Below are 16435 nucleotides of genomic sequence, written 5' to 3' on the forward strand. Positions count from 1 at the left end.
ATGAGGTAGAAATCGTGATTTTCGTTTTCCTAATGCGTTTTCAATTTTCCGGCGAACTATTGTACATTCCGGGAGCCATTGTTTCTTACATTTAGCGAGCTAAAATACAAAACTTTCATTTATAGAGCTCGTAAACTTTTATAAATAAGAACCACGTGTATATCTCTATGATAACATGCTATTAACACAAATACCCCTTACACTTTTAGAAATTTATAATTAAACACCATTTTTAATTCTAACGACACTTAACGGCATTATTTAACAACCATCGTTAATTTGTACTAAATTTGCAAAAGGTTTCAAAAATAGGGACCAAAAATGCAATATGAAACCTGAAAAGGTCCTGAACTTGCAAAAACCTACAAACCACAATGACCAAAAATACAATTAACTCTAAACTTTTCATATATATATATATATATACACATATATATATATACATACAAGGAAGGTTATTATAAGAATTAAGAAATTGTCGAGAACTAATCATAACTATTATATTAAAAAGATCATAGGTTAATAAACATCAATGGCATTTTTGAAATTAAATTTAATCATTCAATAAATAACGCCAACGTACTTTTTGTGGTTTTTCGAATAGACACTTATCATCCTCGCTGTTAACTTTTGGCTAAAATCATCCCCGTGTTTTGCATTTCGTTCTTGGATTCGTTATCCCTCTCACGTGCCTTGCACATGAGGGACATTTATGTCTTTTCACCCATCTTCATGGTTTGTCCTTATGGTTAAGTGCAAAATTTGACCTTATGGTTTGTCGTTTTTGCATTTTTCATCCTTGTATTTAACAAATTTCCAAACAAAAGTTTAATAAAAAACCAAACCAAACTCAAATCTAAAACCTATATATATACCTACATATATATGAGGATCCAATTTAATACTGGTCGGTACAACTAATTTAATTTCTTTTATTTTTTAGAAAAAATGTTATAAATTTAATAGAATTTAACAAAAATAATCAAAATATAATTACAATTCACTGAAAACTAATAACAAATAGGTACTTTATAACAAAATATAAGAAATTTCACAAATTACAAAAAAAATAAAGTATTGTAAATTTTTTTTTTTTAAAATTCAAAAAATGAGAATACCATAACGGTAATACTGAAAAATACCGAAAATACTAGAAATAGTTGTATGTACGTGTTTGCATTAGAAATTGATTATCCTTGAATATAGGTATATAGATTTTTCAAATTATTCAGTCAATGAATAGTTTGCTTAGATTTGAACCTAAGGGATGTTTGGTTCAAAAAATGTTTTTGAAGGAATTGAAATTGTTAAAAGAATTAGAATTTGAAGAAATTGGAATCTGAAAGTTTTAAAATTTGTGTTGTGTTTGGTTTATTGAATTCAATGGAATTCAGTTAAAGGAATTTAAACATAAATTATGTAAAATGACAAAAATTAACCTTTATTATATTTTTTTTATAATCTAATTTATTTTTCATTATAGTCACATATATTACTATATGTCATGAATTATAGTTAAAATAAATATAAAAAATATATTACTATATGTCATGAATTATAGTTAAAATAAATATAAAAAATATATTATATATAAATAATTATATTAAAATAATAATACTAATAATAAAAAACAAATAAATATCTTAATTTATCATCTCACAATGTGTACTGTGTACACAACTACACACCCACAAAAACATGAATCTTTTCGGAAAACTCCCCACCCTCACCTTGAATCACGATCGATGGCAGCTTCAACTTTTAACCTTTTTTTCATTTTTAATAATAATAATGACAATAAGAATAATAATAATAATGTGCACATAGATCTACTGCTGTTATGAATCTAGCAGCCTGCAGCAACAACACATTATTGGTGGTGGATGTTGATGGCTGCTAAAATCTGACAGTCAAAAATAGTGGAACTTCAATGATGGTGGATGATGATGGTTGTTTAATGACAGCAGCGGAGCATTAGTGGTACAACAAAAGGGAAGATTTTTTTTATTTGGTGTTTAATCATGAAATGGTATTTAGGTAAAGAGGAGTAAATTCCATGGAATGTTTAAATATTCCATCAAGTTGTTGAAGGAATTGTAGAATCTGTATTTTAAGAAATTCAAAGGAAAGTATTGAATTCTAATTTCATCATTTTACCAACTAAACACCCTCATGAATGGAATTCAACATTCCAATTTCAAAGAATTCCTAAGAATTTCATGAACCAAACATCCCCTAAGTCTTTTCAAACTCAACCATTATTGAAAGATTTGCATGTCAATACTTTTGTAAAAGAATTGGAATAAATTAAATTGTTGATTTTAATTTTAAAGTTACAAGGCCTCGATGTCTCAAAAGCTTTGTTGAACAATAATCATTATTAGGAAATATACAAGCTGAATCTTGAAATCGCTTCCGTTTTTATTCAACTTTGATAACAAAAAAAGATCAAGTAATTTATTCGAGGTTTTATTGAATCCATTATCATGTTCAAACAACCATTAAGATGGTAATCAATATATACCCATCTTCAACCTTTTCAAACGCCTTCGGAAGCTATGGTACGTATTAGCTACTTGACTGAATTCTTGAGTGGATTGAAAAGCAAATTATACGTAATAACTAATAAGTATTAAAGTGGATGTTTGATATATAGATATTAAAAAAAATTCTATATAAAAAGATGAATACTGTAACTTATATTCAAAGTTTTAATGTATACGTACAAGTAATATTCAAAATACTTTCTCAATAAGGTTAGTTTCAGCCAAAATTCTCCTTTTCTATTTAATCAGCTATGAACATGGAAATCGGTATTTAAAATCCTCTTTTCTATTTACTCGTAATCAACTATGAATATCAAAATCGGATGAAAAATATACCGATAACGGTACATTTAACTAAAAATAGACGTGGGTCGTAGCCGAATTAAAATAAATGAACAATAAACAAAATTATAAGCACCCATATATAGACACTGGGATTTACTTTAACACAGTTGATATCCATAATTGAACATATCATAAAGCTCAATATCGATATCGATATTTTTAACAAAGAAACATATAAACCTCGATATTTTGATCGCTTAAATGCTAATGGGGTTAGTGGCCTATAGGTAAGGTTTTTGACCTTGGGATGATGCACCTGGGTTCAAGTCTCACTTCTCACATTTGTGAGGATGAATTAATATATAGAGATTTTTCGAAAGTCCTGATTTCCAGGCGTACTTATAATTTAAGACTAGAAGTTGAATAAAATGTTAGTCTTTTATCAGTTTTTGTTTATTGTTTTGATAGAGGCAAATCTGCATTATATATGATCGGGTTTGTCTTCCGAATTACACAAATATTATCATAACTATCAACGTAAAATTAACTCTTTTAATCGTTGAAACTTACATACAAACTAATTTGATATTAATCATTGTAGCACATGGTTAACTGCCTTTCAGAATAACATTAAAAGAAGAAAAAGACACATATGTCAAGTTGGTTTGTAAGATCGAGATAGATAGCTTAATAATTCATGGAACAATGAGAATATGACATTCGGTCAAAGAGCAATATTAAAGTTCATGGAGGAACATACAATTAAAGTAGCAGAGATATTTTAAATATTCGACTGAAATCCCCTGCTATTATATACGCACATGTGTGTGTATGTAAAATCCTGATAGTTTCTTCATTCTAAAATGAACTAATTGCATTTTTGGTCGCTGTGGTATTACACTTTTTGCAAGAATGGTCCAAACTTTTGAAAAGTCGCAATTTTGGTGCCAAAAGTGTGACTTTTTCGCAAAAATGGTCCAAAAGATAAATTCCGTCTAATTTCTTCCGTTAGTGTGGTCATGTGCGTGTCATGTGAGGGGTAAAATTGTCGATTTACATAAACAAGACCGTTCTCTACTCTCTCTCTATCTCTTTACTCGATCTCTTTCTCCTATTTTGTTTACTTTTCAGTGACCATTTGTACTTTTGTGACTAACTATTTCCAGCTACCTTCACCAGTAAAACCACTCACCAGACATCAAACACACCATCATGGACGGAACTTACTTAAGACCAAGGGGGTTGTAGCCCCTCCAAAATTTAGTTTATTATGCTTAAATTAATTTATGAATTTATAATTTATACTATAAAATGTAATGTAAACTTAGCTTTAACCCTTCCAAATAATTTTTTTTATATTTTAGCCCCTTCAATATAATAGTTCAAGTTCCGTCATTGCACACCACCAACTCGAAAGCATCAACCCACCAACTCCACCGCTCCACAATATCTAAAAAAACCAGTGCTTACTCCCCTTCGGAAAACCACCCACCAGACTTTAACCAACACCACCGTACATCAAATCCGCACCACCGTAACCCCCTCCAGCCATCACAACACCTTACATCATAACGTACATCACACCCACACCACCGTCAGACCCTCCCTAGTTGACATCCTTTAGCCATCAAAACCTCTATGTGTATATATAATATATATATATTATATATCTTGTCCATGTATGTCCAGCCAAGGGTTTTTTTTACTCATCTTTGAACATCACAATTATTTTTTTTCATGATCTGGTGGGTTTTAAATGTAGATACATACATACATATATATATATAGATCTATATATCTATATAGATAGTGATGGTGTAGATAGGGAATACCGGCCGAAGTGTGGTGGTGATTTTCTCCGGCCGAAGTGTAGAGATCTATATATAAATACAGATCTTATATAAATAGAGATCTATATATACAAATCTATATATCTGATTTATATATATGCTAATTAAATGTAGCACTTTGTTTTGATTGCAGAGGTAGTAGTTCAGATTAGGGGTTTAGGTATTATTTGTTTAGATTTGAAATTTAGGGTTTGACTACTATTTCAGATTTGAGATTCTTTTTAGAAAAAAAGGTGCTGGTTGGTGGTTGAATATGTTTGGGGAAGATGTTTGTGAAACAAAAGAACATAAAAAAAAAAAAGAATAAAGATTGCGTTAGTTGCAAAATTGGTCCTTGTATGTGTAATAAGACGAGATTGCCCATCATGTGAGAGGCACATGACCACACTAACGGAAGAAATTAGACGGAAGTTATCTTTTGGACCATTTTTGCAAAAAAGTCACACTTTTGGCACCAAAATTGCGAATATTCAAAAGTTTGGACCATTCTTGCAAAAAGTGTAATACCATAGGGACCAAAAATGCAATTAGTTCTTCTAAAATTAACTTCTTGTAACTATAGGAATATAGGATGAAGAACTTAGCAAATCGATAATATATGCATGCACTGTGAAAGAAAAGGAGTAAATATGAGTACTTGCTGTGATGGTAAATTTTTTTGAATATGTGCCAGAGATTGATCTCTCTCATTTTCACTTTGTCTCTCGGTACTTGAAATTCGTTTATTGAATTATTAGTAATAATAAACGTACTGGAGTCTTTTCGAAAACAGTTGATCGGTGGGGTATAGTAGAATTGAAGGATAATAACATTTATTTCGGTGATACTCGTATACATTAACTTTAATGAAATCGAAAGTCTACCACTATATATGTTACATATATCTTTTATTAGTGGGCCCCTGTTGGTTTCTAAAGAACTTATAAGTAAGTTTATGAAGTTGATTATTAGAATAACAGGAATGGGAAGGAGGAGGGGGGGGGGGGGGGTGGGTGGGGGTGGGGGTGTGACTTATGCCATGGGGTAAAAAGAGTTATCTCTTAAAAAAGGTATAAATTAGTGGGTTTTTAAGTAGGGGACAACTTGTGCCATTTGACATTTTCAATGATTGATTTTAATTATTGATTTTATTTTTGTTTTTAATTTTTTATGATTTCCATATTATTTAAAATATAATAAATTTTCTATAAATAGTAAAATAAAGTACTAAACATTAAAATTAAAATCCAAAACATACAAATTAAAAAAACACACCAAACACATAAAAAAAAATTATTCGATACACAAATACAAATAAATAACTAAAAACCAATCATCATCGCTAAAGTAGTCATCGACTTCCGGTGGCATGTATGGTGGATGATTTCCCCTCTTGTTTTCCCAAAGATGATCTACCAAATCCGCTAAGAGCATGTTGTGGGTTTGGCTATTTCGTACGGCTTGTGAATTCGCGATCCGTTGCTCCATTGAAGTTTCTTGTTCCCAATACGCCGGGTCTAGTGTCGGGTCTTCATCGTTGAAGTCTTCACAAAAAGCTTTATCTTCGTCCTCCAATGTTGTGTAGAATGATACACGTATATATCACGTCATGCATCCTCTGCTTGTCCCAGAACCGTGAGGGAAAACTAACAACTTTCCAACGCTTTTTAAGAACCCCGAATGCTCTCTCGTTATCCTTTCGCGCCGATTCTTGTTTTTTCTTAAAGTATTTTCTCTTGTCAGCAATCGGGTCAGTAAAAGTCTTCACAAAAGTGGAATACTCAGGGTAGATGTCATCTGTCAAGTAGTATCCGGTTTTGTAGTAGTTGTTGTTTGCATAAAAACCCTCTGTAAGTTAAACAAATGCTAATATTAGTTAACAAAAACATATATAATATATAACTATATATTATATACTTACACGTTAAGTACGTAACTAACCTGTAGGTGCCAAGCCAGATATAGTTTCTTCCAAGACTGGGGACGCCTCAAACACGTCGATGTCATTGTTGGACCCCTACTGACCAAAATATGCATTCCAAATCCACAAGTCAGTAGACGCAACCGCCTGAAGCATCAATGATGGTCTACCAACATCCCCTCGGGTGTGCGAACCGCGCCATGGGATTGGACACATCTCCCATGGCCAGTGCATGCAATCAATACTACCGATCATACCAGGGAAACCATGAAGCTACTCATGCACATCGTACATTCGTTCAAGATCCATAGATGTAGGTCTCCGTAGGTATGTCGGTCCATACAATTCGTTTATACCTATTTAAATCATTTATAAATACGTAAATGAATTAATATAACTAAATATTATGTACGTAACTATATAAAATGTAAAATTAATATAAAATGTACCTAACTAAATTATATGTACGTAACTAAATATTATGTACGTAACTATTTAATATATATAACTATATAAAATGTAAAATTAATATAAAATGTACCAAACTAAATAATATGTAACTATATATAATGTACGTAAGTAAATTATATAACTATATATAATGTACGTAAATATTATGTATGTAAAATTAATATAAAATGTACCTTTACAAATATAAATTAGCGACTCCCGGGAAGTCCTAACCGACATCTCCAAATGCTCGTCAAACAAGTCGACGTTACACCCATATGCTAATTGACGAAGCGCGGAGGTAGTTTTGTGTATCGGCATGAAACCCAGCTTCCCACGAGCATCCATTCTTTGTTGAAAATATGGATACCTTTCTTCCAAGTCATTTGTAATTCTCAAAAAATAGCCGCTTGCTCATACGATAGCGCCGTCTAAAATCCCTCGCGCCAAATACGGGTCGGTCTGCAAAGGAAAGGCGGACCAATCGCGCATATGCCTCTTCACGTCGATGTTCCAGACCGTTCTTCTTCTAGGCAAAAGTTGGTCTTCCTCGTCCTCCTCGTCTTCCGTGGCTTGAATCATAGTAGTAACCGTCAAAGTAATGGTACTAAGAATAGCGTCATCGAGATCGATTGAATCATCGGATAAAGAGGGTGATGGATGATCCATATCCGTAATATATGTATATATTTATGGAAGAAGATTTATGTGTGTGTGATGGTGTTTTATATTTGTATATATGTATATGTATAAATGTGTAGAAGATGAAGTTATATATAGGAGGGGGTAAAAAAAAAGAAGGAAAAGAGCTGATGTGACCAATTTATACCCATCGCACACATCATTATTGACCATTTATTTAAGTGTTTTGAGTCGATTGTATATGCATTTGGTGCGTTTATGGTGTTTGTTAGTGTTTTTAGGCTCTAAATAGGTTACGCGTTCATTTGGTACATTTTCGGAAGAATTACTGGCCTGGAAGTTGATTTATGATATTGAGAGTTGTTTCAAGTGGAAGAGATGGCGAGGTTCAGCAAAAGTTTCAAGATCGAGAAAAGAATTTGTACACATACTTGTGACTGCGCCGTAGTGGGGATGTACCTAGACCACTGCGCCACAACCATTATACACGGAAAAGAATTGAAATTACCCCACTGCGCCGAAGTGGGGATTGCAAAGGTTGACTGCGCTGCAGTTTGTGGAAGAAGAAATCAAGACGTGGGATTTGGTTGTGCCGCAGTGGAGGTATTCATAAGCCGCTGCGCCGCAGTCATTTGGAAGTCAACGAGTTCTCATTCAAAGGTCCCCACTGCACTGAAGTGAGGGACATCACAGCCCCACTGCACCATAGTGGGGGCTTGGGATCTGAAGTCCTGGGATGTTTTCTGCATCAGATTTGGAGGAATATAAATAAAAAACATAACCCTAATTCCCAACTTATCAAAATTCTTTCTAGGAGCTATTCTACAAAGGTTCTTCAATCTCCAATCAAGATAATTTCTTAGGCGGATTCGTTGAAGATTCACGAGCACCCATCTAGATTGTATCTACTTTTACTGTCTTGCAATTTCAATTTCTCAAACGATTGGTACATCATGTTTCTCTTCTATTTTAATTATTATTGTGGATTGATCATGAGTGGCTAAACGTTTAATCATCCACCTTGATGTAATGAGACTAATGATGTGATTGCAATATTTTTAATTCGAAAGGGTTTATTTAATTATCTTTGTTTTGTATTCTTGATGATTTTAATTCTTTTTATTAATTAAATATGATATTGGTTGCATATATTTCTTCGTTGGTGGTACCAGTTGAATGTATATGTGATTTTAAAACGGTTACTTGTCTATGAGTAATTATCACTAGTTCATGGTATGATAGTGAATGTCATTTTAAGAAAAGATTAATTTTGTCAACGTGATTCATAGCGGTTAGTGGTACCACGTTGTTGTCACATAGGTTCAATTGATAATTCGATAGTCAAATAAACTAATTGTTAGAATAAGTTGTCTTTGCTTTGGTGATACCGGCTTGGGTAATTCAACTGACAATTAGGTGATTCGGTAATTTGTTCACGGTTGGTGGTACCACGTGAGCATCTTAATCTAGTCACGATTATCTTTAAATTCTAAAGAATTTGGTCTTAATCAAATGCAATCACATTTAAAGTTGAGTGAAGTCAAGGTGGATGACTTTAAATTATATTGTCTGAAGTTCTTTTCAAATTTATGCAATTAATTTGCAAATCAATTTTACTTTAACTGTCAAAGAGAATTTTCAAAGCAACACCCGTTTTCCAAACCATTTCATAAAGCAACTAGTCATTTCCAATCCCTGAGAACGAACGCGGGCTTATCTCTTAACTATATTACAAACGATCGGGTCCACTGCCCGTGAGTGCGTAGTAGTGAGTTTTTAGGTAGTTCTAATTTTATAAATTTAAAGCTCGATTTTGCACATCAAGAGCCGTTTAATGGCATAGGAAAGTGGGAAAAATCATTGATTTTTGGAATGGTCAAAGGTGGAACGGGCGAGCCCTGCGCATCGGGTAAAAGGGAAGTCGGCGGAGGGGGGGTGGTGTGGGGGGCGACACCTGGAGACAAAGGGCGACGGTCGGCCATTTTTTTAACCACTCCGTTCAGTCTTAGTAATATTTTGAGATAGAGATGTAGAATTAAAAAAAAATGGTACTGCATGGGTCAAATGAAAAACAGTTAAAAGTAAAGACTTTGGCATCAGGAGTTTAAATGTGCACATGACCCTTAAATTAGAGAGGTAATATTTGTATCATCATTTTTAATAATTGTATCACACTGTATAAGTTATACAGTACAAGCCATTATTTCACAATTGTGGTAAATAAATCAAAAGTAGTGATACTATTGTTACCTCTCCTTAAATTAGGGGAGTGGTATTGCTACAACATAAATTAGCCATCTACAACAAATGTACAAATTTAATTATACAGTGTACAACTTTATAATTCAAGTATTGTTGTAGATGATTAAATGTTGTTATAACAATATCATTTTCCCTGAAATTAAGGGTGCGTTTAGTTCAAGAAAACTCTCTTGTTTTCCGTTTTCATTTTCCAAGAAAACATGGAAAACAGAAACGCGTTCAAATTGTAATTTTTTAGAAAAGTTTTCCTAGAAAATGAAAATTCCTTTTTCCAACTTTTGCACTAAAATTAGAAAACTGTTTTTTTCAGTTTTTATTTTCACTTTTCTATTTTCTAAACCTTTTATAAACCTAAATCTAGAAAACAAGTGAATTTGAACATGTTTTTTAGTTTTCTAAAATGAAAAAATGAAAACTCTTTCTTTTATTTTGAACACGTTTTTAAAATTTTCAAGGGTTTTTTAGAAATGAAAAACCTTTTCATTTTCTAGAAAACTAGAAATGGAAAACTTAAAAACATTTTCTGCAACTAAACGCGCCCTAAGGTGGCGATTATGGATTGCTTATTTGGAAAGTGAACACCCTCTGGAATATATTGGGGGTTCGGTTCGGCGAACTAAATGCATTGGCGGAATGTATAATGAAATCTGGATCATGAACAATAATCAAAAACAGATATATGTGGAATTATTATTGATTGCAAACAAGAACGGGTGTAATAATTCACGGTTCAGATTTATTGACAAGGTGTTGGTGAATCATTACGTACGATTCAAATACCGAAACAAGCTATGGAACAAGTTGGTTCCGAGCAATGTGTATGTGCTAATTTTTATAATTCTACAAACATTTTCTGGTTGGGAAGACTTTGGTCGATCACTTACGTTTGGATCTTAAGTCTACCTCTTTGTCGGGTGTAATAAGATTCAATCTATTGATCATTGTTTCGTTAATTATGAAAGATTGGTTCGTGGTTGGGTCAAAAATATTCGAATGGTGGAAGGTGAGACATTTTAACATTTGGCGTGAGCAGTTTTAGTAATTTTCTTAATTAATCAAGTTTGGAAAGCGACCATGTTGTCGATGTTATCCGTTCACAAGTTCACATATCAAATTATGGGTGTTCTGGACTTTCTTTTGTTAAAGTGGGTTGATTTTTAGTTGAAAACTAACACTTTGTGGTATCATTGTATTGGGCCACCAACACGGCACGACACTCGTTGAGTCATTGTTGTAGACTTGTAGCATTTTTATATGTTTTTAGGGCCCAAATTTTTGTTGTGCGTTGAAATTGTTTGTGGGGAGTGGGGACTCTGTTTCAACGTCATTTTGTAAACACATTTTATAAAATATATAAATTTGTTATATCGTATAACTATACTGTATAATTACTTATTACACCATAAAAAAATATTTTTTTATAAAAAGATTGAAATAAATACCCACTTGTTTGTAGCTTGTTTAAGTTTTCCATCACATTCAGTAAAAATAAGAATGTAACTTTAATTTAAATTAATTATAACTTTGATTGTCAAACATAAAAAATGAGAAATTTATGTGGTCTTAAAAAGAAGTTATAAGCCAACATGGGACTAGCCACTTGGTATAAACATATGCTTATTGAGGAGCAGACCAAAATTCTCCAATTTAAGCCTTTATAGGAATATTTGGTGCCATTTAGAGTATGATTACCTATGGTGTACTAAATCGATGTTTAAAAAAAAGGAGTTATAAAAAATTTAAGAAAAAGAATAAGCTCATAATCTGATATATAGTTTTCTTTAAATCATTCTTTTGCCTTAGAAATAATCATAAATGACTAATCTATGTGGAACATGCATAATTTTTTCTTATCTAACTACTAGTTAATCAACCCGGGTTCAACCCGGACATGTTAATTAAAATTTTAAAATCTAAAATTTATGTAATGTTTGTTCATAAAATATTATAACTTGATATAAATCTAATAATTCAATTAACACAATAATTATATAGTTAATAAATCAACTAAATAAAAAAAATACATTTTATTTGTAATATTATATAAGAGACAATTTTTATTTTTTAAATAAATGATTAATATTTTAATTAAACATGTAAAAGACCATTTATATTTTATTTATATATGACATCATAATTAAATAAAAAGTTTTTAAGGTGAAATATGTATTCGCCACATCAAAAACTTTCTAAAAATACTTAAATGAAACAATCTTGTTTTATTATGTATAGAGATTGGTTATAATTATTTTAAAAACGTATATCCGAAAACACCAACAGATTGAAATTAAACTCCACAATATGCATATATATTATTAATTTTAATTATTTATATCATGATATCATGGTTAATTTTTGTTAAGTTTTTTTTATATTAATTTATTTATTTTTTATATTTTTCTTATGTTCATTCTTTGTTGTTACCAAACAATGTAATATATTCTCTTTTTAAATACTCATTATTTTTCAGGATTAATCACGGGAAGACCAACGTAGTTTCTCATTTCTACACGGTTGCCCATTACGTCACCTCAACTATATCACTCACTCATCACTCACCCAAATTTTGTTGACAACCCACCACTCACACCACACTATTCCTTACAAGAAAAGGCAAAAAAAAAGGAAAAGACAAAATTAAAGAAAGGAAAAGACTTGCCACTCGTGGTTGGAATGAGTAGTCACCACTCACCACTCGCCCACCAATCATACAATGCCAACCCCTTAAGCCTTAAGGTCTTACTAATGACAGAGTTTGTCATTTATACATAAAATAATTGTATTTTAACTATAAAATTCAGAGATTAACTTTTGATTAAGGAAAAAAAAATACAAGTTTTTATGCAGATAAATAACAAATTGTCATTAGAAGAATCTTATACTTTAAAGTTCAGTAGTTCCCCCACAAGTAAAAATAGATGAAACAATGGAATGATTCTGTTTATTGTTATGTTATTGGAATGAACCTGTAAGGCCCAACCCACAATATTTTGGATTATGGCTTAGCATATATAACATATTAACATTTGGGCCGGATTAAAATTTAAAAATAGAGACTCGTTTATTAAAATATCTCAAAAGCTTACGAGACATTACAATATTTCTTGGATTAATCAATTCACTTGCAGTTACAACTTACAAGTAAGTATTCTTAACTATTTAAGTTACAACTCGTATTATGGGGGGAGAAGTGAATGTTCCCTTTAGCAATCCAGTGGCTATGTGGCTATAAGCCGCCTCAGTTAGGTGAATCCCATCCCAATTGGCGTAAGTAGACGGATCTTTGCAAGCTTTCGACCCAATGTGACCACACCTTGCTGTTGCATTGAAATTGTATGGCCCGCCTCCACCACAACAAGCGGTTAAAGCTCCACTCGATAGTCCTACATTCATGGGTAAGATGTAATGCTATATTCTAATTTAAGTCTAAGCAGTTGTTACTGCATTGTAACATGATTTAAATTTACAAAATCACTTGATTCAGAAGACCGCATATGTAGATTATTCCATAATTTCTTTATAATACACAGCAAGTTGAAAATTTTATTATGCTCTAAATATCAAATTACAACATTTCTTAGTAATTATCAAACTTATCCTTTAACTATAACTATTTGGCTTATATGTTTTGAGCTTTCATGAAAACTCATTATTATTTACAAATAAATCTTGCGTACAAAGACATGTATCAATAATCAAATTAAATATTTTTGTCTATGTGCTTTTTAAATTGGATAATGTCACATGTGTTTATTGTATGTACATCTATATGTAAAACAATTATTATTTACTGTACAAACAATGAGGTGTGTAGGTCCCGTTGATGTAAATGTTCGTTCTTGTTTATTGTAGCACCAATTTTCTTCAATCTAACCGATGCTTTTAAATAAATGGTTGGACTTTTGAGATTATTCGATGACTATATATATGCATGTAAGCACAACTAATTAAGACGGTCAATATTCAATCCAACACAAAATTTGATTCGATGTTGCCGTGAAAAAATCATGTTGAAGTTGTGTATTAATGTATTACTGACCCCTCGACAAAGTAACCTATCAACCCATCCGACTTATTTTTTGGGTTTCCATATAAATTAATAGGTCGACGTGAAAATATTTTAAAATTATATAAAATTTATTTAATATGTCAATATACCAACCTATTTGACTTGTATGACCAATGTTTAACTCAATATAACACATGACCTAAACAACTCACTTGACCTGAAATTAACTAATTAACTTACCAACTTGTTAACCCATTTGTCTGAAATTGGCCCATCAATATGAAATATTGGTTTTAATCAGGTTGGTGGGTTGGGTTCAAATTGATGGGCTGCATGTAGTTTAGGATTGAGTTTTTCAACCCAACTTTGTTATCAGGTTGGGTTGGGTTGGGTTAGGTACCTCCGTACATACTAATCCGAACCCGACCTATTGCCAGCTCTAAGCAGAGTCAGTGTTGAATGTTTCTAACATTGGATATCGATCATAACGTGCAAGCTAGATACTAGTAAAAGCTTACCGAGATGAAGTGGGGTGTGAAACAACTTCTTAGAAGCACCATAGTAGTCAGCATACATGATTCGAGTTTGTGGGTACTTTTGCCTAAGTTTCTCCAAAGCTAGCTTAAGTTGATCGTTATGATATTTAGAGAAAGCATTGAGTGACTTTAAACATCCATTCCCATCGTAAGCTGTTTTGTTTTGAGGTCCAAAAGCGGTTAGGAAAGCTGCAGAACACCCGATTGGGAAATTCCCGGGTACTAGCAATTCCTTTGCATGACCTTCTTCGATCAACATCTGAGAAACAACATTTCGTTAAAGTAGATTGATTTCCATCTTATATATAAATATAACTATTAAAAGGAATAGGAAGGCAAATGTTTATGAGACTTACTACTCCGTTTCGAATTAAAAGTCAACGTTACTATTTGTATTTTAGATTGTCTCAAACAAGTGTCTACACAAATATATATAACATATACTAATTACTATTCTATCTCTTTTTATCTGTAAAAGTAAGGACAAAATTGCTATATACTCAGCTATTATCTAATGTGATAATATTTTAAGTATTCCTAAAACTAATTTAACTAACCCTTGACCTATTATCTAATTAATTTAGTTGATGCAGTAAGTGTTATGAACTTATGACCAATCAATCTATAAGTTGCGAGGTCTCATGAGGGACACATTGTATATATGTGTGGAATCTGTGAGATTTACTTGTATATAAATACCTTTCTAAAAATAATATTCCTAAAACTGTGTACAATTTCTGAATTCAAGTTTTTCAGACTTAGATAAAACTGTATACATTATTCCAGTGATACTTCTCTAAGATGTCTGGGAGACAATTAACTAATTAAATTCCCTATGCTCCATTCAATACTTACACTGGTGGCAGCAACGATTCTAGCCACAACGAGAGGTACCATGCTTATTAGATTGTTGATGGTTCCGCCAGCGAAAAATGCATAGTTATAGTCATTTCCACCAATTTCTCCCAACACAAACAATGATTTCTTGAAATAATCATCACATTCTGCAGTACGTACGCATAAATCATCAAATTCCCATCTTGAAAATTAATAGTAGTTATTATACATACATTGATACATATGCAGGCCCAACTAGTACTATACATTATGCATATAAGTACCTTGTTTGGTGGTGCACATGGTTGACTTCACTTCCTGGAACCAATCCAATTGAGTGCTTAGTGAATAATTTGTCCAAAGAATCCTTCCAATGCCTTGATCATAAAAAAACTTTGGGTCAAGTGCAGTCGCTCCTGCGACAGCAAAGTTAATTCCATGTGTTGCTTTCGATTTCAAGCTTCTCTCAATCACTAGATATGGAGGTAAGAATGGTAGGCCGTATTCCTCAGCTGCACGTACATATTTGTTTTTATTTAATGATCATTAAGACAAAGATGAATTCTATATATGCACCGTACAACAAAAATGATAAAAAAAAAAAAAAAAAAAAAAGAAAGAATGTGGGGATTAAGTAATTGATGTTATAAATACCGATGAAATCAATAATAAGGCGTCCATCAGAGCAGCGACCAGTTGCACGATGAAAAAAAGTGACCCCATACGGAAGCTTTCCTATAACCGTATTTGTGATTGCCCCCGATTGGAGAAAGTTTCCTGTATCAGCAATGGAGTCACCAAAGCTAAAGATTTTGTCATATTTTGATGGAGTACTTGAAGTACAACTTGTTGCATAGGCACTCAAGAAAATCAAAACTAGAGTTACTATACCCATATAATTTAACTATATGGATTGGGAAAATGGAATTTTTTTTTTTGTTTTTCTCTATTTGCAAAGCAACAAGTAAATAATAGAGATATGAATATATGATCATATAACATGTGAAATATTTATTGTACCAGCCATTGGCAACCCCATGCCTGTAACGAATTATTACAAGGTCAACCAACTAATCCAACTGTACTTCACCTACAACAATTAATATAAACTCTGTATC

The 16435-nt window shown here is 32.2% G+C and overlaps 1 protein-coding gene across 1 annotated transcript; it reads right to left on the reverse strand.

The window, feature by feature from the left end:
• Nucleotides 1–12971: 12971 nt before the first annotated feature.
• LOC122592342 (GDSL esterase/lipase At5g45910-like) lies at nucleotides 12972–16307 on the reverse strand. The gene is made up of 5 exons (XM_043764544.1): nucleotides 15972–16307; nucleotides 15602–15829; nucleotides 15336–15484; nucleotides 14463–14739; nucleotides 12972–13318 (listed from the first exon to the last, which is right to left on the reverse strand). The coding sequence occupies exons 1-5, from the start codon at nucleotides 16210–16212 to the stop codon at nucleotides 13095–13097; spliced, it is 1119 nt and encodes a 372-aa protein (XP_043620479.1). The 5' UTR covers nucleotides 16213–16307; the 3' UTR covers nucleotides 12972–13094.
• Between the last annotated feature and the right edge of the window lie 128 nt (nucleotides 16308–16435).

The sequence above is a fragment of the Erigeron canadensis genome, chromosome 3 (genome assembly GCF_010389155.1).
Source record: "Erigeron canadensis isolate Cc75 chromosome 3, C_canadensis_v1, whole genome shotgun sequence".
Taxonomy (NCBI): domain Eukaryota; kingdom Viridiplantae; phylum Streptophyta; class Magnoliopsida; order Asterales; family Asteraceae; genus Erigeron; species Erigeron canadensis.